The sequence below is a fragment of the Vigna umbellata genome, chromosome 1 (assembly GCF_029865625.1).
Source record: "Vigna umbellata cultivar VRB3 chromosome 1, Vumbellata_1.0, whole genome shotgun sequence".
Lineage (NCBI taxonomy): Eukaryota > Viridiplantae > Streptophyta > Magnoliopsida > Fabales > Fabaceae > Vigna > Vigna umbellata.
The window spans coordinates 86,009,040-86,034,265 of NC_142165.1; the positions used below are offsets into that span (position 1 = coordinate 86,009,040).

Consider the following 25,226-nt stretch of genomic DNA (forward strand, 5'->3'; position numbering starts at 1 on the left):
AAAAGAAGGGGGAATTTAGATTTTTCTGATATAAGTTAGAGATAGAAATAAAGTGATGGTCATTCTACCCAAAATTATAATATTATCTCCTCTAAGTACAATTCTGAAATTAAAGATCCTGACGGTCAAAGTTAATTTCTACGTCTTATAAACTTATATTAAATTTCCAGATTGATCTAATGGTAGACTAAGTAGCAATTAGAGTTTTACTAAGATAGCTTCGAAAAATGGAAAAACATGATCAAAATTTTAAATTTCATAATTTAATAGAATATTTACTCCAACAATTTTATAGTTTACTTATTCAACATAATAAAAGGTATTCATCACATATTCCATACAAAATGAATATATCACAAAATAAATTAATAATAATAAAATATCACAATATAAACGTTCTGGGGAACTAAGAAGTTGAATCTGGAATAGCCAGTTAGACATCTTCTTATCCTTCCAGAAAAATGCAAGAGAAAAAGAAACACAATAAAAGTTCTGGGGAAACAAGAAGTTGAATCTTGCAAAGCAGATTAGACAACTTGTTATCCTTCCAGAAAAGTGCAACAGAAGCAAAATATCATTCTAAATCCATAAAGAGAATCAAAATTCTAAAAATATTCAAGATTTCAGATCATACAAAAAACACAAGACTTAAGGTTAGCTCCCCTTACCTGATTCTCGCTCATTCCTGGATGAAGAACACCTCTTCAGAAGCTCTTGCTACCTTCTCTACAACTCAGATTCTAGTCCTAATATCTCCTTATTTTCGACGAAAGTCTTGCTCAATTTCACTCTCCTTCCCCCAAAACTTCATTTCTCACCTCTATTTATAGTTGAAGTTAGGGTTATTATAGTAATATTGTAGTTGTACTACATTTTACTGTAGTTGTACTACAATTCACTGTAGTAGTACTGTAGCTTGTACTACATTTTTTCCTATAGCAGTAGTGTAGCAACACATGATTCACGAGATATTCTTACTGTAGAACTATACATATTTCACTGTAGCACTATACGTATTTTACTGTAGCATTATACATAAAATTATTTCTTTTTTCAAAAAACCTAATATCTTAATTTCAACTATTTTCAATGATTATACATTACGAGTACCACAAATATGAAGAATAATGGTGATGATGGATGACTCCAGCCTTTAAAATGCGTCTTTCTCGTCTTTCTCTTAGGTTAGTTCCCTATTTCCAAAAAAAAGTCATCTTAAATTCTGTAAAGCCAAACTGGACTAGATATATAATTTGTAATTGAAGTAACAAACTCTAGACAACTAATTCTATTAATTATATTATCCATTTTTATTGATAATTGAATTATCGAATTACGTTGATAATCTTCTTAAATACTTTGACATTCTCATTTTTCTACAAAATATTTTTCAAATAAAACCAAATACTTCTATTTTTAAAATTATTAAATAAATCCTTATTTTTCTAAAAAGTAATAAATAAAATACCAATAAAAGATAAAAAAAAAAGTATACACAATAAAAATATGATAATGTCAATTATCATGTGTCATGATTTTTTATATCAACAAGTAGTATCTTTGAGTATCAGAAATTTAATTTTAATTCATAAGAAATTTTTAATATATTTTAATATATTTCTAACATTTCAAATTGAAATTTTTAAAATTTTCTATCTATATAATATATTTTTATTATACAATATTTTACCTTTTATTTAAATTTTGAATTTTTTGATTTTAAGTATTTAAATTATTTTAATATATTTTGAATCTTTAAAAATTGTTTTAAAATTAGATTATTTAATTCCAAATACCCAATATATCCATGGTATTGAAAATTTTTCCTGATCAACAAGAAATGTATAAAATGTAAATCCAAATAAAAATTAGATTATTTAATTCCAAAAAAACAAATTCAAACATCATTCTTCTCTTCAAATTATAATTAAAAAAAGTGAATTGTATAAAGTAAAATAAAGTAGAATATTTTTAATGAACATTTTTCGATAACAAATTTACACATTAACTTTAATTTTAAACCATCTAAAATAAAAAATTCATTAAAAATATCTTATTAAATTTAAATTTTATTTAAAAAGGTTAATTTAATAAATTCAATACAAAATATAAAAGTATCGTAATGCTGGTCCAACTTATTTAATATATAGGTAAAGAAATATTATACTTATAAAAAATGATAAGTACGTAATTGATTACGAATTTTATGAGGAAGAGATATTTTTATCAACAGGTGAGAAAAGTAAGATGAATAGCACTCTTAATAACATAGGTAAACGCGGCTGCTAAGGTAATAACTAATTTCGTGTAACATATGGCACTCTCTAGCTTTTAACAGCAATTCCTTTTGAGAAATGTCACTGAAACCGAATCATTGAAAATCATAACTGCAATTAAAAGTCCTTGCCCTTCATTTTCAAAAACGTTTCTAAAACTTCAATATTATATATTCACCCCCAAAGGATAACTGCTCCTAGTGCATTCATTTTGACATACATTTTTTCTTTATAATCTTTTCTCTTTTTAGGTTATCAAAAGTATATCAAGTCAGAATATGTCTCAAAACTCAAATAGTATTTAAAAGATTCTTATATATCCACAACGCAATTTACGTTATAAAATATAAGTTAGTACGATCATTATGAACTGATTGTTAATAAATTATGAAAATTTTCCATTATGTGACATGATCAATATAAAATGATAATTGATGTATATTGTTTTATTCAATATGAGTTAAGTAATAAGAGATCGTTGTTATTACTTACATTAATATTGATAATGATGATGACGATTGTTTGATTAGCATATAGGTAATGACATGAAAATTATTAGGTAATATGAAAATTTTATTATTTATTTAACGAAAGTAATAAAAATTACTATTTTTATATTAATCGTAATGTTGTTTTTAACTATGTACATAATCTTTTTAATACATGAAAATAAGTAAAAAAAATTAACAAATCATTCCGTTAATGAGAAAATTAAATGACAGAGATCAAAATGAATTTTGTTTCTTCGAATATTTAATAAAATAAAAAATTAATTGAGGTCCAATTAAAAATATCTAAATTTATGAAATTTAAAACTTTATTAAATTTAATAAAAAGATTATTAGGTAATTAAATATTTATAAGACATCTAATTAAGTATTATGCATTATTTTACTTTAAACTTAAAAATGTAAATATATTTTCATTAGAAACTTTTAGGAGCCAAAAAAACTAATTAGTAATGATATTGTCTGATAGTGTATAGTGTTTAAAAGCATTTTTTTAACGAGTTTTATATTAAGAAGCGAGTATTAAGCTTAATTAAATTTTATTTATAAAATGAGATTTATACTCATGTTTAATTATCTAGTCCATGATCTTCAATACATTTTTTGATGGATGTTGAGCCATATATATTTCAAAAGTAGGATTATATAAATTAATGGATGATAGTCTAATAACATAATATTAAGTAACACAATAGATCTAATAAACAATCAATTTTTTAAATAAATTATAAATAGAAAAATATATTTTAGTATAAGTTTTTTAACAATATTTTAACACAAAATACATATATTTTTTTATTGATTCATCATTTATTTATTATTATGTTGATGTACTCACACTCAATAAAAAATTGACACGTGTATTGGGTCCAAAAAATATGTATTAACTTATCATTCTCTACTAATTATAAATCTACCTACATCACTTTAGCTAAAAAAACATTTGATCTTTCAACTAAATTTTATGCGTACTCTCGTCTATGTAGGAGTCAACTTCATAAATATTACACATGCATGCATTCACAAAGTCATGTAGAGAATATTAAGATAACAAGACGAAGCAGCAGCCAATTTTGAAAAAAATATGTACAAAACTAAATTCCCTCATCACATTTCATCTATAAATATCTCGATGGATCGTCGGAATCAAACATATCATTCACCATTTCTTTCTTAACAATGGGTAACATGAAACTGTGTTCTCTGATGCTATGCTTGTTGCCATCGATGTTGATGCTTGGGGCCACAGCGCAACGATGTGGTTCGCAAGGTGGTGGAGCACTGTGCGCAAATGGGTTATGTTGCAGCCAATATGGGTGGTGCGGGAACAGCAATGAACATTGTGGAACAGGTTGCCAGAGCCAATGTCAACCTAGTGGCAGCGGCGATGTCAGCAGCATCATTAGCAGTTCTCAGTTCGAAGAAATGCTAAAACACCGGAATAATCAAGCATGTCCGGGGCGTGGATTTTACACCTACGAAGCTTTTCTCAGTGCTGCTAGATCTTTCAGGGGGTTTGGCACAACAGGTGATACCAACACCCGCAAAAGAGAGATTGCAGCTTTCTTCGGTCAAACTTCTCATGAAACCACAGGTTCGCACGTTCATAGTACTTTTGTAGTGATTGCATATATATGTGTATTCGAATAATGTTCTGTTTTATGTAGGAGGGTGGCAAACTGCACCGGATGGTCCATACGCGTGGGGATATTGTTTTATCAACGAACGGAACCAGAATGTTTATTGCAGTGGTGGAGGATGGCCATGTGCTCCTGGTAAAAGATATTACGGACGAGGACCAATTCAACTCACACAGTGAGTAATCAAAATATTAATTTTATGTATATAAAAACTTAGACATCATCATTTTGTAAGTGTGATTAATCAGAGAAATTATATATCTTACTTTCTTTCCATAATTTTTACTTTTTGCATGGTGTGAACAGCAACTACAATTATGGGCTGGCTGGTAGCGAACTTGGATTAGATTTGACGAATGATCCGGATCTAGTTGGAAGAGACAGACACGTAGCGTTCAGAACAGCCATCTGGTTTTGGATGAGGGCACAAGGAAACAAGCCGTCCTGCCATAATGTCATTACCGGAGGATGGACGCCATCTAGTGCTGACACGAACGCCGGCCGGGTTCCCGGGTACGGTGTTATCACCAACATAATCAACGGCGGACTGGAATGTGGGCGCGGCCCGGATGCTCGGGTCCAAAGTCGAATCGGATTCTACCAGAGGTACTGTCAATTGCTCGGTGTGAGCCCAGGGAACAATTTGGACTGCAACAATCAAGCCCCGTTTTGATTACTCCTATCTCTGTGTTCCATTTATATAAAGTGGGACACTATTATACCTCAATAAACTGTATTATCATGAAGGAATGAAATAAGAAAACCAACGTCTTTAAGACATTACCTAATAATTCATCATTTGTCCTTATATTAAGGAATCTGTGTAGATGTTTTGTACAGATTTCACAAAATACATTAAATAGCTAAAATAAATAAGAAAAATATGGTTACATAAACAAAGTCCTTAAATAAGGAAAAATAATAGTAAAGTTACTTAGTAAAACTTGATTAATTCCTATCATTACCTTAATCAAACTTAAACTATTTCCAAGCATTTTCTTTAATTGTAAAATAATTCAACTTTTAATGGTTTAATGAAAATATTTGTAACTTGTTTTTTACATCAACAATATTTGATTTCACATCAACTTTCAGCCACTTTCAGATTATGAAATTAAGGCTGGTTTGTTTTTAAATACGGATTGTAAGACAATGTATTTACCTCAATAAATAGTTGTACTTTTTTTATAAAATATATTTTTATAAAAAAAAAAATAAAAGCCAATGGACAAATGACTCGGTAGTGATTGAAGGAGGAAATTTTTTAATAGTATTTGTTGAAGAGTTTCCGGAAGGCTATTAGGAACAATTTTCGCCTTGAGAGAAATTTTTTGAATAAAAAGTAGGTGAAGTAACTCTCTTCTTAGTGTATGATAGACATATATTTTAGGTTTATGATTATGACATGAGTACGTTGGATTTCAATCATCTTCTCCATTTTACATAACATATGCTTCTTTTGCTAGTTTGGTTTTCATTTTTGTGCATAGGTTTTTGTAATAATGAAGTTGCTTTCGAAATCCTCGAAGGTAATTGACGTTGGATAATCACATAATTTGTCGTCAATTTGTATGTCAATTTGAACAAGGGTTCCACTACACATATGTACATCCATGATTTAAGATTTATGAAGATGCCCCTTGTCTTACTTGAATGATTTTCATAGTTGTGCATAAATTTTGTAACACGGGAGCTTTTTATATATTGACGAGGCACATTGACATCGAAAATACGAACGTTCGACGTCAATATGTAATAAATATTGTGATTCATGTTTTAAAATTCCTAAAGATGCTTCTTATAGTAAGGTAAAAGACATCTTAAAAACAATTTAAAAAATGAGTCCTATAATATGATCAAGAGAGAAACTCTATTAGATCAAACAATGGAATAGTAATGGTAAAAACACTATAATTAATGCATTAATAACCCTTCTTTAGTAACAACACTGTAACTAATGCTCTCATCTGACAAAAAATTTAGACGTCAAATTATGTCTCAGTGCGATGTCAAACCCTTCATTTAACTCAACCATTAAATTGATGTTCATAACATTCCTCTTCACCAGTTAGATGTCAGATTAGTTATCAATTCGACATCATTGTGTTTAAAAAGTTTCAACATTAAACATATTGTGAATCATGGTTTAAGTTTTTTGAAGATTTCTCTTTCAGTAAGATTTCATTACATTTTCATCCTCCAAAACACATTTTCTAATCGTTGAATTTGAAAGTACACCTTCATTAATACATACATGTTTCCTGAGATGAATATTCACTTTGAAATCCAAAATAGGAAATTTTTATTTAGAGCAGACAAATGCTTTGAGATTTGAAGGAAAGAAAATTTTTCAGGAAAACTTAAATATGGATCCTAATATGTTCAATAGTGAAAAACTTCTAGACCAAGTATGGAATGGAAAAGGTATTTGTATACGTATATTAGACATTTGAATATTCACTGAGAGACGTCAACCCCTTCATTGTTAACAACGCTATAATTAATCTCATCAAAATGCCTTGATCTTCTGACCAATTAGATGTCAAACTATTGCCCAGTTCAACGTCAAACCTTTCGTTGACCCCAATTATCCCTTCTCCTGACCAATTAAATGTCGAATCGTTGCCTAGTTCAATGTCAAACCCTTTCATTGATAGCACTATAACTAATGCTCCTAACTTCCCGCTTCTCCTGACTAGTTAGACGTCGAACCATTGCCCAATTTGACGTCAAACCCTTTGTTGGTAACAACATTGTAATTAATGGTCTCAAATGCTCTCTCCTCCTGACCAAATAGATGTCGAACCATTGCCCAGTTCGTCGTCAAACCCTTTGTTGACAACATTGTAATTAATACTCCAAACTGCCCCTTCTCTTGACCAATTAGACATCGAACTGCCTAGTTCGAAGTCAAACCCTTTGTTGCTATAACACTGTAACTAATGCTCCCAACTACCCTCTCCTTCAGACCAATTAAACATCAAACATGTGCCTAGTTCGGCGTCAACCCTTCGTAGGAACTACAATGAAATAAATATTCATAACATTCGAACTCTGGGTCAAGTTGACATCATATCACCCCAAAAACATTAAAATTTATGTGGCTAAGTTTAAGTATCACTAGTAAAAAAACGCCATTTAAAATCGCTCAATAGGCTTCGGTTTAGGAGAAATCGAAGTCTATCAAAACGCGGTGACATTTTTGTAGTTTAGGAGAACTTATATGCCTCGGCTCAAGTGGAACCGAAACATATAGGTCATATTACCTCGGTTCAAAGGTCAACCGATCTTTAAAGCCTAAAAAATCAGACCTTTTCCGCCTAACAGCTTTTTGATCCTGACCTATTGCTTCAATTCATCAAGGAACCAAAGCATATATGTTGTATTACCTTGATTTAGAGGCCAACCGATGCTTAAAAGGTAACCTACTGTTCCATTTTCTTCGAGCAATAACTCTTCTTCGAGCAACAACTCTTCTTCCTCGAGCAACAACTCTTCTTCCTCTCTTGCACAGAACCCGTCTTCACCATTGTTCTCGCTTTCGCTCGCTTGCGCAAGGTTTTGTTCGTACCTCCATTGCTCGTGCTTTGTCTGCCATCGTCATTCCTCCATTTCTTTCACGCATTGGTGCCGCCATCCTCGTTTCTATCGCGCCTGGTGGGAAGCCTCTGCCTCCATTTCTCTTGCATTGGCGCTCTGTTAGACTCATCGATGCCGCTGCACCGGCCTTGCTGCCTGCTGCACCGCCCCTGCTGATTAGGGTTTAGTAAGAAAAAGAAACAGTGCAACCAAGTAGGTAGGGTTTCTCTCTCTTTCGATCCTCTTCACAGTGCCACACGACCTTCGAATTAGCAATGGGTACGATTCAAATTATCGTTGTCTTTGCTTCTACGATTCTATTTCATTCGATACGGTTACGATTTCTCTTATGTACTTATATTCTAATTTGTTTTGTGCAATGCAAAAGCGAGAATCAAGGTGTACGAGCTGAGGAACAAAACAAAAATAGAGCTTCTAAACCAATTGAAGGATATCAAAGTAGAACTCGCTCTCCTCCGCGTTGCTAAGTTCATTCAAATCCCTAATTCCTAATTCAATTCAAATTGATACGAATTTAAATGCATTTGTTGTGTGAATGCAGTAAAGTGGTTATATTGCCCAGTTCGACGTCAAACCTTTCGTTGACCCCAATTGTCCCTTCTCCTGACCAATTAAATGTCGAACCGTTGCCTAGTTCAATGTCAAACCCTTTCGTTGATAGCACTATAACTAATGCTTCTAACTTCCCGCGTCTCCTGACTAGTTAGACGTCGAACCATTGCATTTCATCTGGGAAACTTACTAAAACTCATACTTACTTTTCTTATACATAAAGATCTTACTTTCTTAGTGACTTAATGGTCAAAGAGTCTTTTATAAGTGGATCTTCTCTCATTTTTCAAACTGCAAGAGCACACATCTAGGTTTCACCGATCCTGCCACCTGTTAGAAGGTTGCATTCTGAAATTCGATAAGAATAGTGAAATTATTTTAAATTAAGATGTAGTTATTTGAAGTTAATATAAATTACAATGTGAGTAATTTGTTTATATATATATATATATATATATATATATATATATATATATATATATATTTATTTATTTATTATTGAAAATAATTTAAATTAAATTGTCCACCATGAAAATTGATAATGACATATTTTATGCGATGTTCAAATAACAAAATATTACAATAAATATGAAGTAGGTAGTCATATTATTGTTGCATCAAGTGAAATTAAGTTCGTTCAATTTTAGACTTATTTAATTGTTAGATGTTAGAGTGCAAATTCCTATAATCTATTACTCTTTTGCAAAAGAAAACTGATATAAGAAAATGGTATATTGCAAAAAGGATGAAGTATTATTGTAATTTAAGATATGATGATGTGATTTTCTCTTTTATTCTCTTTACTCGTGTAAGTATCCAAAGGAGCTCAATCCCTCAGATCTATCTTCTCAAATCACTCAAAATCACTTCATTCTAACAACCTTGGCATAACATTTATTTCCTCTACTACACTAAATAATCTCAAACAAACCCAACATAAATATTTATCTCTTTAGATCATCTATGAAACACTGAAACACTGAAACACTAGATCTTTACATAATGTAATTATAGACTTATCATAAAATATTTTTTTTCGAAGTATCTTATTTCTACATCTCCTAGCCAATTCACTATCGGTACAACCAACAAGTTTTACTTTGCTATTAGAAAATTGTTAAATTACTCACGCATTTTTATCAATTGAAAAATATGTGTTAATAAAAAAAATCACCCAAATTTTATTAACATATTTTAAAATTTTAATTATCGATTAAAATATTTGTCGTTAATGGATTCATCGATAATAAAAAAAATTAAAATTTGACGATAAAACCATCGATAATTGATTTCTTTCCTAACATAATTAGTAATTGCATTTTTTTAAAAATAATGTTAGTAATTTAGTCAATAAAATAGGCTTTCATTTTTTCATCAAATTCAACAAAAAATTATTGTAAATTAATTGTAGATGGGTGAGAATAAGAATAGAGGAGGAGGAGAAGGAGAAGAAGAATGAAAGTGAGAATGAGAAGGACAAAAAGGAGAAGAAAGAGGAAGAGGAGGTAGAGGCAGGACAACAAATGACGAAGGTAACGAAGTCAAAGTCAGAGGACAAGGAAAAAGAGTTAGAGGCGTCGACAATGGAAGAAGAAGAAATAAAGAAGAATCGAATTTAGAGATTTACTGACAATCAATATTCGTCAATAATTATTAACGACTATTTATCGACGAATAATTATGATGTGTTTTGGTTTTTGCTAATTATCGATATATAATGACCATAAATAATTATTGATAGATTATGGTTATCGATAATTATCAATAAAAAAATTATCTGTAAAATTGATCGCTGAACATTTTATTGGTAGATATTTAATCGTCGATAATTTGTCAATAATTTTGATTTCCCAACGAAGTTTTGCAATTACAAACAAATTTTGTGATTACCAACGAATTTTGCCCATTTGTAAGTTTAATTTATTTTTTTGTAGTTTTTCTAGCATAAAAAACTCTATCAATCAAAATGTCTTTAGTGTAACATATGATTCTTTTAATGCCTTGCAAATGACATATACATGACTCTTGCCAAAATATACTGGGCAATCATAGTCCAACCTTGTTGCAATATGTGACTTTTAATCAAAGTTTGGTAGTAGGTTAGGTCTCTTTTCTTATCATCTATTATTCTTGTCAATTTGAATATTTCTTTAACTAGTATATATACCTGATTTTGAATTCTATATTATAAAGTATTTTAGAATATCAATAGCACATTTCTTTTGAGATATGAAAGTTTGATGATTTTATTAGTGACCTTACGCCTAAAAAATAACATGTTGAGCCTTTGTCATTTCAAAAATGCTTTCTCATAGCCTCTTTGGACTTTGCAATCATCTTTAGATTGTTGTACTATAAGAAATTAGTTAGTTTTCTACCAATAACTATAATAAATAACATCACATATATTTTCTTACACAATGAAGGAGAAAGATTGAAAATTATCAATAAAATTGACCGTTAGCTACATTTATTACTTAAGTTCCTATGAGAATTCATGTCGGAGAAGTGCAGCGGAATGATTAGCGTGTACAACAAACCAAGAGGAGGTGAATTAGATTCTTATCGCAAATCGTGCCTTTAAATATTTTCTCTTTTAAATTAAGTTCCTTAACGATAAATTAAAACAAAATAAGAGATTAAGGAAGAAAGAAAATTGCACATGTGATTTTTATATTGGTTCAGATCAGACAGATCGTACGTCTAGTTGTTAATCTCAAATGAGAATTAACACTTCACTATCACAAACTAACAAACTATTACAATCACAAAGAAAATAACCAAGTTTGAGGTTATAACACCTCTCTTGTTACCACAGGACATGAAACTCACTTTCTCTGAAACCCACAAGGGATGAACACCTCATCCGAATGCTTCACGAAGGATGAACACCTCCTTTGAATATTGACAAAGGATAACAGACTTTAACTCAGCAACAACAACAACACTTAATCACAACTCCCATGAAAGTTATTGATTTATGCCAACACTAAGTTCTCAAAACCACAAGCACAAGGATTATACAAATCCTAGAACACACAGCACACAACAAAACAAATAAGCTTTTTGAAATTCAAGTATTTTGTATTTCATATATTAGAATGATAGTGCCAATCCAATTTATAGAGATCTTACTCATGGATACCTCCAAAAGCCCGTTGTCATCTATTTAATGCATGATAATGGATTATCTAAATGAGGTAATCAATTATGCATTTAATGAATGTACAACGGTAAAAAATTTGCTTGAAAATTTTCATAATTGCTCGTGAAAATCGATTATAACAAGTCATAATCGATTATTGATAATCGTTTATCATTAGTTGGTACGTAATTGATTATCCTGAGTGAAAATGAGGTTTTCTTATTCAAAACAAATTTTAACGCAACTAAAGGCAAAATAAATACATGGAATCAGAGATAAAACAAAACCTATACATCATTCTACTAAATTGAAAAGGCTTTAACATAAAAATACGTCTTCACGAAGATCTTCTTGCAACAAGAGCACTCGATACTTGACTTTGAGATATCAAAACTTCTAAGATTCATCTTTATGCTAACAATTCATACCATGTGTACCAAGTTTAAGTCTTAAGATTCTTAAGTTTACACCAAATTTTGGAAATACTTCATCAATTTTCTTGTATTGTGGAGAATCACTTGAATGTTGAAGAAGTTTGTCACATTTTCTTCCATATGCATGTCATGTCATGTTCTTTGCATCTTCTTTAATGAAAAATAATTGTTTCAACTTAGGTATTATGGATAAGTATCACAACACCTTAGCAAAGGACCAATTGATTCTTCATCAACACTATTTTCATCAATTTTCTTTTTAAATTGTGATAACTCACGCTGGATACACTTTTGATGCAATAAACTTTTCTCTTTATAATAAATAAATATTACGGCATGCACGCATCTTTTTGTATTCTAAATCCATTAAACATTTTTTTGTCTAGTAGTTACGATTATAACGTGTTATTTTCTATAAGTATCTTTTTTAACTGTTCCTATAATTTTGTGAAACTTTATCAATTCATCAATTTCTTGTTTTTAAAATAAATAATTTTGAGATTTTCAAAAATTATGTTATAACTTTAAAAAATCTTTACAAATCGTGTAAACTTACATTAGTACAGGAATACAATTTTTACTCTGAATCAAATTTTAAAATATCATATAAATGAGTTTTTCTAAAATTCTCACCACTAACATAACTTATTGAAAAGATGTTAAAATAACAACCAATTGTAACAAATATACTAGATACATAATAAATATTAAAAATATAAATAAAATAAGAAAGAAAAAAAATTAAGAAAGTTCTCATTTTCACTTAAAAAAAATAGAGATTGTTTTTCTAGGAGATCATTGGAGCTCCATATTTAAAATAAATGAAAGATGTAATATATTAGAAAAAAAGACTCACAAGAGTTCTAAATTTAAAATGTTGTGACGATTTTACATAAATTAATTCACGATTCACGATTCATTAATATTAAATTATATTATTATATTGCATCTTAAAAAGCTTGATCATTAACCCCTAAAAAGTAAAAATATTGGATGAATAAGTTACTCTTAGGAGAGCAATCAATCTGTAGAATTTACTCTGACACGTAATATTAATTCTTTTCTAAGGAGATACAATTTAACCTCAGATTCTACTTTAATTGCCTCCTACCCCAACCACCAGTTTATGCATTGTGGCGTTCTGATACATTATTTATTTATAGAACAAATCCTCCAATTCTATCTTCAAAAGTTCAAGGCCAGAGCATCGTTGAAATCACAGCAATTTAGGGAGAAGTATTGCTTCTAAAAATTAAGAGATGATTAGCATTCTGGTAAAAGGATAGAAAATGTCAAAGAAAAACAAGCAGAATGTACAATTACATATTTAACAACTCTATTTGTACACATGCCAAATTTCACAAACTCTCTGCTATGCATCACATAACAAGGCCTACATGCCTGTTGTACTATGCTTTAAGGAGAAAATATATTCAGAAAAGACACTCTAGTATGAATCAACCGCTTAAACAAGCACTCCAATCCATATTCAATTCCTTCAATGGCAACCACCAAAGCTTCTAACCTTCCATGTGCAGATTGAATCTTCTCAGCCTCAGCATCTCTGCTCAGATTGTCCACAATCAAATCCACCTTTTCCAATTCATTTATATTTTCCTCGTGATTGTTGTAAGCAAACACCCCCTTCTGCATCAACCTTGACACAAACGCCCACTTATTAGCCTTTAGTTTCAAGATTGGTGAAGAAAGGAACACAACAAGAGTCTGAAAGATGGAGCTAGTGGTCCAGCTAGCTTCTCTTAGCACTCTTACCACTGCAGAAAGGTGGTCATTAAGATCCAACGGAAGAGAGGCCCCAGATAACTCATGATCCATCTGCTTCAACAAAAGCAGAGATTTTGTGCACTCCTTCCTCATGTTCCTTCTGAGCCTCCAATATGTAGAAAGATGATTATCCATGTCAAAATCACCAACCCTTCTTCTGATTGCAGACTGAAGTTCCTCAATACTTCCTTTCATTAACAGAATGGCATCCCTTGTTATGCCCAATAGGTCCAAGAATCTCACTGGGCAATCCAGCATCTCATTGACCCATTTCTCGTTTTGGTGTTGCCCCAGTGCTTGTTGGGTCAATGGCAATCTCAAAAGATCTTCAATGCACTTGTACAATTCTGAAAGGCCAGATAGACCAGAGCAAATTGTTTCCACCTTTGGTGTAGAAGATGATGATGCCTCTAATGATTTAAGCTTGCTCAGCTCCTCTTCACTTCTAGCTGTGCTTGGATGTGATCTTGTTGGCAAACTAATGGATCTAACACCATACTTGCTGCTAGAATGCTTTGGAGAAAACGTAGCAATACTTGCCCTTTTCATCTTAAAGGGTGCCTAATATGAAAACTAGACTCAATGGTATGTATAATACACCCCTATGTATACCTCTAGACATTAGAAAGCAGAGAGAGAAGTCCACAAGTTTATAATAGACCCTGATGCCATTCGATACAAAAATGGATTCCCTAAGGTTCTATGCAGTGTTTGGTTTTTCTGTGACGTAGTTCTGCTGTCACGTTTTCATCATCAAACCGAAGTAGTAGCCATCCATATGTTAAATGAATCACCTTTATAATTATATCACATGGGAAAGGCAACTCCCACCTTCCCATTAGTCTAATTCGAATCTCCACAAGTTATTTTCCTTGGGGTGAGTAATTTTTTCTAACATGGTTTTTCATTATTTAGGAATTATAGTAGAATTGGTTATAATATATAATTAACCAATTTTAAAGAAAATTGGTTTGTAAGATGGAATTTGTATTTATTCATATATTTTAAATTTATCTTATTCAGATTTCAAACACTATGAATAATGGACACTATGAATAATGGTATGCATTAAATTTATTACTTTTTTATTAAAAATAAAGAAACACTACCACGTTCGGGAAAACAAAAATAACACATGGGATAGGTATGTTTCTCATAATTGGGTGGGTCTTGTGTGAAGAAGAGACGAAAAGGACCAAACCGTCTGCTTGAGTCTCTGTATCTTGAATGAATCTAAGAAAAAGCCACCGCCAATGGCACGGTACATATACTTTTATTATGTTCATGAAGGTCGGTTACATTTAAAGCTTCTCATCCAAAGTTCCTTGAACCTTAACTCACGTAACTAAAATGGCAAAAAAATATCATTTTCACCGGCAGAACTCGTACGTTGTCACCACAATGTTCCTTCTACGGATTAGGACCTGCCAAAGTTTGAATTCGGTGTATTACTTTAGCATTCTGTATTTTGCATTATTGTTCTTATGTGTAAGGAATAGTCTCTTTCAAAAGATCATACACAATAGATATTTTGGACGAATGAATTGAATCAATTACTATAAAAAGCTTTGTTCTATAACTTTATTTATCTTAAATATTATGAGGGTAGCATAATTAGTACTTTAATATGGTACACGTTGCTACCGGGTTCTAATCTTCCAAACCCTGCCGGCCTTAAACCTAATATTTCTGTTTTAAGTGATTTTAAAAAATTAATTGCCGTCCAACTGGATGTGGCAACAAGATTTTCGAACATATTTGATAAACTAATTTCATGTTTAAATTATAGTTTGTTGATTATGATTTTGTTTGACGCATAATATCATAAACTCCAAGTTACATTAAAACATGTATGATCAAATCATAAATTTGATAGACTTACTTGTGGGTGAATTTCAACTTACAATGAGATGGAAAAGTAAGATATGTAAGAGTGAATTAGGATGATGGGTGAAAATCAAGAAATCACAATATTGATTTGTTGTACAAATCACGATTTCTTTTGATTCCAGATTCTTTTCTTGCTTCCCAAAGATATGGCTGAACTATACAACTTTTGACCTTAGACAATGACTTTTTTATGGTTTTGTGGTCCACATTGTTATTATTTAATTCAAGGGATGTTTTATATTACTTCATGAAAAGAAAGAAACCGAAATGAAAGGCGTGCCTTGGAACACATTAGGTCAATTTCGAAGATAACAACAAACGTAGCATAAATCCTAGAATTTATTTAGAGAAAGGAAGGAATGGTACGTATTATGTGACTTTGTTTTCTTTTGTTTTGAGGGTTTTCTTTTATTATTTGTGGTGACTTTAATTCATTTTTAAATACAGTGTAAACACATTATAAATATATTTTGACATGGTGCCTGATTCTAAATATCTATCACCCAAAAACATGGTCAATTTTTTTAATTGAAGACTTCGAGAATGACCTTTTTATGATGATTTAGGCTAGGCTTGAGTTCATATTTATTACATTAAGCATTATTTAATCTAAAGGCGTGCTTTAAATTAAAAAAGAAAAGAACAAATTTGAAACCTATTATGTCTTTGCTTCTGTAACTCTGGACAGTTTCATAATTTCAGTTGAACTTTTGGGATAGAGACATAAATTATACTTAGCAAGTCCACCCACCAAAAATTTTAAAAATAAAGAAAAATTATATTATATTTTATTATTTTATAAAATTAGTTAAATAAAAAATTTCATTAAAAGAGATAAAATATACATAACTTCTTTTATTATATTTTTTTTTTGAAAATTTTTAACCAAAGTCGTTATAAGATAAAACGACTTCCTCTAAATAAAAAGACATTGAAATCGTCATGTTTTCACGACTTTACTTTTACTATCTATGTTGAAGTTGTGTGTTACTTACACGATTTTGATTAAGTTAATTGTTGGATATTTTAATTTACATAAAAACCATGATGTGCTTCTACAACTTTATCAATAGTCAAAAGTTGTTTATGAAGTTGATAATTTTTTTACAATGATGTTGTGCATGTGTATGATTTGATCTGCAGGTAATTTTTTTTTTTAAATAAACCTAGATGTGTAATTTTGAAATGTAATTTATTTCGTTTAGTAAAAAAAAACTCTAGCAAGATAGGTGGAAAAATAATTCAACTTTATTTTTTACATATTGACAAACCAAACATAACTTAGTGTAACCCGTAAAAAAATATTAAGAGATAAATGAGAATTTATTCAATTACTTTAATTTACTCGTGATATTAGTCAATCTTACGGCTTAAATAAATTCATTCACACCTTCAATCGCTGATAAAAAATATTCACACCCTCTATCACATAAATATAAAACGATAAAAAATCTGCAAAGAAGAGTTAAATAGATAAGAAAGAATAATAGACAACAAACACAAATAAAATATGCAAAGAAGAGTTAGATGGATAAAAAAGAACAATAGAAAATATATAAATAATTAATGAAAATTTATGTTCATAAGACTTAGGTTTAAATTTTTCTTTCAATAAATTTTCTCTTAACTAACAATTTTTTATTATACAGTTACAACTTTCACTTAGACAAACTGTTAATACAATGTTTTATTTATAAAAAAATAACTATCAAACGTAAATCATGTTTAAACTAGTGAAGTGACATGACGAGTACTTTTATTATCGAGCTCGAAATGTTATGTAGACGAAGTTTCTAATAACAAACAAAGAAAGTTATAAATTGATAAATAGATTATCTGATACTATTAGATTCTCGGAAGATAGATGCATTGATGAAGACAAGAACCGATCAAAACAGACAATTTTGAGCCACCAGACGATTTTGATCTATCAAACGCTCTAACCATCAAAAGGTCTAGAATCTCGATAAGATTGTACTACCAAATATTCAAAAAATCTGATTGGGTATTATAAGAAAACAAAAGGTGTTAATTTTGTCATCACCAAAATTACGTTAAAGGTGAAATTAGAACATTTGTAACTGTTAAAGGTGGAAAATTACAAAATATGAAAATTGGAACATTTTTCTTCTAACATTTGTAACTGTGATTGACTAAAATTACAAAAAACGAAATTTGGAACATCTTTCTTCTAACATTTGTAACTGTTAAAGGTGAAAAATTTTTATACGAACTTTCTAGCTTTTGCAATCATATGTATCATCTCGACAAATCTTATGTATGACGATAAATAAAGACACAATTATATACAATTATATTGTTAATCTTACAGTTTGAATAAGTTGGTTAGGAAGTAATTGACACATTGTGTCAAACTTCAACAAAAAGTTGAAAAAATGGAAAGTTTAAAAGTTAAGTCATCAATAGTTTAAAAGTTGATAAGTAGAGACAGCGGTTAAAATAATTAAATGATGATTAATTAAGGATAACAACCATTGATGAACAATTAAGAAAAATAATGGCAACTATTAATGGACAATTAACATGTTTTGATTTTGTCGTTGTGAGATTTATAAATATAGGTATATTGTCGAGGTAATTGATATGTTTTTAACCAATAATTTGATTTGAGCGTAATCGCTTAAAACAACCATCTAACTTAAACGTCGAAGTATTTTCTGTAAGTCAACTCCGAACTCATCCATTGACTTCGAGAGAGGGACTAATAGTGAGAGTTCAAGACTTAACATCATAGCAAAGTCAATAAAGTCAATCCTTGACAAAAATTTTATATATTTCTTATAAATGCTTGTGCACATAATTTCACGAAATTTTATAAAGTAATTTATTTTTTTATTTCAAGGCCATCGGGTTAAGCAATCCACTTCAAGCTAAATTAAATGTAATGAATTGAAAGTTTCAAAAAGTCATTTTTGCTTATATCATGATACAGTGAATTCATGTATATGACAAAGGCACGAGGAATAAGTAATTGACAACAAATTTTGCAAAGTATATAAACACTATTTTAAGGGGAGAAAGAATTTTTATTATCGTTTACATCATCAAAACATCACTTAAAAAAAACACATTTGTGAATTATTAAATGGGACGCCAAAGTAGAATGTAGAACCGGTAATGAGTACCTTAAAGGAATTACTATCTTAGTGAGTCCAAGTGAACATGTGTTGCATGAAAAGATACAATAAAAAAAATGAGTTTGATGTTAAATTATTGGTCAAAATGAAATTAAATTACCGATGAGGAGATTGTAGAGATTTTCAAACACTTCAACAATTAAGAAAGTCAATGGTTAATACTAGGTGATACTTGTTAAAGGTCACATGTGTTGTAAGGTCATATGATAATTGTTAATACAACGGAAAATTGATTTAGAAGGTACCATAATTTTTTAATTTGATTTTTCTTTTTTAATTTATAAGAATCTTAAAAAATACTATTTTAGGATTGATATTGTTTTTAAAATACTAACACTCGACTATTTTCATAATAAAACATTTTACTATAAATAATTTGGTTATAAACGAGTTTTATTATTTTAAAACACATAATCTCTTTAGAAATTATTTTTCTAGAAGTTTTCATTTTCTCTCTTGTTCTTACTCAGTATTTATCTATATGAAGATTTGAGACGGCTAGAGTAATATTCTTTGCGAGCTCTTTCCATCTCTCGAATCAATTTTTCCATTTAAGTAAAGTAGGTTTTCTACTCTTTTCTTGGTCAAATTATGTTTTCTCTTTGCATGTGAGTTTCTTCCACTTGCATGTAACCTTAGAGTCATCAATGTGAATCTCTACTGATGAGTGATACGACAATATGATCTTATTATCCTTGTGATGTTTCTATAAGCATAACTTGAAGTTGAATAAGTTTTGGTGTTTGAGATCTTTTTGAGTAGTTTCACCAGGTAAGGAAAGTTAGCCTATGTTTGTGATTTTCTTGTGAATTCATGTTGAATTGGATATTACATGTTAATTATGAGAAACTTTAGATGTTATGGTATTCTTTGAAATTTAGATGGCATGTGTTGATATGGTGCAGTGCGATCATGTGTTATTATTGTGTTGTTTGTGGGTTTGATGTGTGATTGAATGAGAGTTATAAATTTAGCAATTGAGCAAAAGGAAAGAGTAGAAAGTACCAATTTGAGAAATTCAGTAGATTATACTCTCTCATCCATAACACTTTATGTCATGGCATTGGACAACAGTAGAGGGGTGTTAGGTGCCAATTCAAAATTTCAAGTCAAAGAGAAAATTCCTTTTAGGTGTTGGGCGTAGGGTTGCAATGTCAAGCGCCACTTTGACAATAGGCCTCTGATTTGGTTGTCACTGGATGAGCCTATAGGTGAAACCAAAGTTAGGGAGCTCATTGATTTTGTGTCATTGGAAACCACCTTGTGTTGTTGGGCGAATTTCTCCAAATTTTATCAAGAGGGTTCTAGGGGTCTCAACACTAGGTGCTAAAATGGTCCTACTGGGCACCAAGCCCCTATGAAGCCAATGTTTAATGTGCATTTTGTACTATATCGGGCGCCGTTCTGCATTGTGTGTTATATTGGCTGTATTTCATGAATGATCTGGTTTTATTGGTTATATTATTAGTATTATGAATTTCAAATGTTGAGACAAAGGTATAATTTGTTGAATATGCATGGATTTTCATGGAGAAACTCTATTTGGTGTGATTCACTAGGATGTGCATTAAGATAAGAACTTATCCTATCATGTGAAGCTATCCTGAACACTACTAATCATTTATACTTATGTAGAAGAGAATGGTTAGGTGAGTGAGAATGACAGGAGATCCTATTATAAGAATGTCCCTGTGATTTTTATAATTGTGTCAAATATTAATCTTGTGTATAACAACTTGATAGAATAATGTATTACGATCACAAGTATATAATTTTACAAGTCTAATTTAAGTAAATATATCCTGTAAATTTAGAAAATTATGATATTATGTTATGAATTTTTGTGTGTTTAAAACTAACATATCTTATTAAAAGATTTTTGCATTATTTGTAAATATTATTTTTTCCAGTTATCTTACCATGTGTGTTTGTTGATTTTGTTGTGTGTGTTTTTTTTTTATTTGTATTTGTAATGTTAACATAAGAAGATACGGGAATTTATGCATCTCTACTTATAGGATAACATTTCTTTTTTATCATGTATAATTTTGAAGAAACTCTATAATTTAGTAGTTTTCCTGTATATATTATTATATTCCCTTTAGGTAATTATACGAATATACTATATATTCTTTTATATATTATCTTTGTCTACATTTTCATTATTTTAAGAAAATCCAAGTTTAAATATTATATTTTCTGTGCCTTTAATATAAAATGAGATTTACTCTGTGTATGTGATTTACTGTGGCTTTAATATAAAAAAATCTACAATAAAGTTGGGTGATTACTTGTTCGAAATGAGATTATTAATTCATTAACAATTTATTCAAATTCGTAATTTAACAAAGTTGTCAGATCGATAAAAAGTTGTATTTCTCCTTACCTTGTATAAAAAATATTTTAATAATTTGCTTTAATCATTCCCCACTATAAAAAATATGTCCCGAATAAATAAAAAAATAAGATTAAACAATACAATAAAAATTTATTGTTGTTAAAAATTAAATAAAATTAATGTTGATGTAGTTATTCTGTTGTGAATTTAGTTTACTTTTATAGTAATAATTTGACTATATCTTTGTTTGTAAGGGGTTGTGTTGTCTTATCCAGGCCAATATGTGACCACTTAAGTATAATGCTGACCAAAAAACGTTATGTATCATAATCTTTTTATTCGAAATTTGAACTTCATAGATGTTTAAATAGCCTTTTAAAAAAATGAATAACTATGAAACAACATATTGATTGATTGATTGATTTGATAAATTTACAAGCTTTAAACAATGGAGTTGTATTATATCCCTTCCCTTCATCATGGAGTTGATTGTGCCAAAAAGAAGAAGCGTTATTTTCGGAGGCTACCATTACCAGAAAAACCACTCTATCTGTGCATTAACACTTCTCTTTAAGTCTAAGTTAGGTTATTTGATTCTTGGGATATTCTTTTGTTTTGAATGAGTATGCTAATTTGACAAAATCTCAACCTTTATCAATGCATGTCTAAATCATGAGGTGGACAATGTGCTTGAGAATGTCTTCTTTTGTAACTGTGGTTGATTTGTGGGGATATGGACCATTTGCTTGACATAATGCCTCAATGAGAAAACGAAAAGAGACGAAAGATGTTTAATCATGCACTGTATCTTTCGCCTAGTTTAGAGAATAGTCCCTTTTCAAAAACAGAATTACCCAAAGAACTTTAATCGCATTTACTTTCCCTTTTTCATAGACTCTAAATAGATAGACAAGACGCAGCAGATGTATTTCAATACACAGGAAAGTCACAAGCAATTGCCAATTACAAACCTTTAGGGTCAGGCCATTACACGAAAACACAGTTTTCATGTAATATCATACAAGCTAAACTGAATGAATCATATTCCGGATTTCGCCTTTATCAAATGAAAACTCAAAATTCTGCTCCAAAGACTAACCTGAGAGTTCAGAAGGGTCTTTTGGCATCCAAGAAAGAGAAGAAAAAGTCTTGGGTTTGGTAGTAATAGTATGTTATAACACTTAGTGGTGGTAATGCTCTATTTGCAAATTGTTGTCTCCCGAGAATAGTATGGCCAAAGAATGGTAGATGACATAGATCTAATGCTAAGGTGATAGAGTTTTGGATTTCATTCTGCAGATGAAGTTCTCTAGAGCTGTTGTTCAAAGTTTCCCTTTGCAACTTTCAATTACTAACTAACTGTCCCATTACTTATTTTATGAAAAAAATTCGAAAAGGAATAGCAAAGTCTTTACTAATATTTTTTTAAGCAAAGCTATGGATGGACAAATCATATTAACTGTTTAACGATGAGCACAAAGAAAACAGGATTGACACAAGAACACACCATAATATAGAAAATAAACATTTTTTTTACATTCCATTGTATTACTTTTGGATTGTATACATGTACAAATCATTCCTCAGCATACCCCTAAAATTTGTATGCATATTAGGATTTGTAGAAAAATTGGTACCGAAAGTACCCTACTGGGAGATTATATTGAGAAGGGAAGCTCTGGTTTTAATCAAGCGCCTAAAAACACTCTCCAAGCCATTCTCAACACTTTCAATGGCATTCTCCAAAGCCTCCAATCTTTCATGCGCTACCCGAATGCTCTCATCATGAGTGCTTTCATTTAGAAGAGTGCTCAAAGCCATTTCCACAGAATGCAACTCATTGTCATTCTCTGAGTTTTCCTCAGATGGTTTTACCCCCTTGTGCATCAATTTTGCCACCAGCAACCATTTGGTTGCCTTCGATTTCGATGAAGACACGGTCAAGAATGACAAAATAGATTGAAATACTGACAAGTTGATCACAATGACTTCCCTAAGCACTCTAGTCACAGACGCAAGGTGGTGATCAAGATCCAAAAGTGGTGACACCCCAAACTTGGCATCCATATGCTTCAATGATGTGATCAACTTGTTCACATTCTTCTTCATCTTCTTCGCGAAGAATTTGTACTCGGCCACACTTGTTTCAACACTCGAATCTCCTTTCCTTCTTCGAAGGGCAGAGTGAAGGGCCTGGACATTTTCCTTAATCTGCAACAAGGTGTCCCTTGTGATGCCGCACATATCTAAAATTCTCATAGAACCATCCAACACTTCTTCCACACATTTGTCACCTTTGTGGAAAGAAATCACTTGTTGGGTGGATGACATGTTGAGAAGATCATCCAACGCAATGTAGAGTTCTTGAAGCAAGGATAGGCCGTTCTGAATGGACTGTAAAGAGGGTGTGGATGTTCCTTCCCAAGTCTTTAGCTTGCTCAGCTCCTCCTCTACTCTAATGGTGCTAGGATGAGATCTAGAAGGTAAACTAATTGAGCGAACATGGTACTTATTATTTGCCATTTTTCTCTTCTAAGTTGTTTTTGAAGCTTAATTTTGGTAGCTCTTGCTAAGTCCTTCACTCTCTTTATATAGGGGCTATCCCCAATTAGAAACAACCAAGGAAAAAAAAAGGCACCACAAATCACATTGTTTAACGTGTGGGGCATGTGGTAGACGCATGGGTTTCCCTTAGATTTCGGTTAACCAGTCACATCTATAGCCGACATTGTTCTCTATAACATACAATAATAATGTGATATTATGTGCAGTGAAATGGGTTCCAGTCTTAAGTTGTATACCTGGCTTGTTCTCCTTGTATTTGTAAACAGAAATCTTTATCAGTCATCACTTACTCTTGCCACAATAAGTTGTAGCTTTCTGATATTAAATTGGTATCCTCTGCTTGGTTTGTCTCAAATATCAGAAGCTTGAGATTATTAAAGAAATGTGATGGTAGAGTTTAGAGATCCGCAAAAGTTTGATTTGAGTTTTAGATAACCCTTTTAAAATTCCAAGAAGAACGGTTGTATATAGTGTTTATTATTGTGTGCACGAATGGCATGTATTCCTTGTACATGTCCACACTTTGGTTTTAACCATGCCTTGCTTAACACTGCCTCATCCGAAAAAGAATCTTCTTACTTTTTTACCCTCGATTTTGTAGAGAAATGTTGAGGTACGTGAAGAAGGACGCGTATCTTGCTGAGAAGATTGACGCGTGTTCATATAATTGGTGGTATTGTACGAAAGATACACAGATGCCATGTGCCTTTGCTTCTTCATTCGTGTATGAACCTAACTTAATCATGTGGCTTTCTTCTCTGTATTTGCAAAAACCCAAAACCTAGGTTTTAATTGCGTCGGAGCAATATGATAAATTCTGGAAGAGTGGTTCATTCAAATGAAAATAATGGATAACTTAAAATTTAATTTAAAATCAAATATTTGGAAAAAAGTTTAAAATGATTTTTAAATTAATTTCAGAAACTATTTTAACCCACTTTTAAAAAAAAAAAGGTTTAATTCGTATTTTGGTCCCTCTTTTCGTAGGGTATGTTCAAATTGGTCCTACTTTTTTTCAAAAGTTCACTAAGATCCCACTTTTCCCAAAAACGATGCAAGTTAGTCCTTTTTGGTTACGGCGTTAAAAAGACTAACGGCACAGCTGCCCAGCTGGCAGAAAACTGATGAGTTGTACATTTTTTGTTGACGTGGCACTGTGATATGTGTTAAATTAATTAATTTAAATTAATTTAAAAGATAGGGTTAACAAAATTTGACAATTACATTTGGGTAAAATCTGCATGCGATTTAGGGTTGAACAATCTCCTTTCCAAGAGTGCAGATTCTGATTTTTGGTGAAATCAACTTCGAGGTTAGTGATCGCATTATTGTTC

General features: G+C 30.9%; 3 protein-coding genes across 3 annotated transcripts; 1 reads left to right on the forward strand and 2 right to left on the reverse strand.

Moving 5' to 3' along the window:
• The first annotated feature begins 3,943 nt into the window (after positions 1-3,943).
• LOC124845813 (endochitinase-like) lies at positions 3,944-5,208 on the forward strand. The gene is made up of 3 exons (XM_047322994.2): positions 3,944-4,379; positions 4,453-4,600; positions 4,732-5,208. The coding sequence occupies exons 1-3, from the start codon at positions 3,965-3,967 to the stop codon at positions 5,096-5,098; spliced, it is 930 nt and encodes a 309-aa protein (XP_047178950.1). The 5' UTR covers positions 3,944-3,964; the 3' UTR covers positions 5,099-5,208.
• An 8,211-nt stretch (positions 5,209-13,419) lies between these two features.
• Positions 13,420-14,717, reverse strand: LOC124845816 (uncharacterized). Its single transcript, XM_047322997.2, has one exon. The coding sequence runs from the start codon at positions 14,488-14,490 to the stop codon at positions 13,573-13,575; it is 918 nt and encodes a 305-aa protein (XP_047178953.1). The 5' UTR covers positions 14,491-14,717; the 3' UTR covers positions 13,420-13,572.
• Positions 14,718-22,817: 8,100 nt separating this feature from the next.
• LOC124845815 (uncharacterized) lies at positions 22,818-23,870 on the reverse strand. The gene has a single exon (XM_047322996.2). The coding sequence runs from the start codon at positions 23,848-23,850 to the stop codon at positions 22,975-22,977; it is 876 nt and encodes a 291-aa protein (XP_047178952.1). The 5' UTR covers positions 23,851-23,870; the 3' UTR covers positions 22,818-22,974.
• Positions 23,871-25,226: the final 1,356 nt, after the last annotated feature.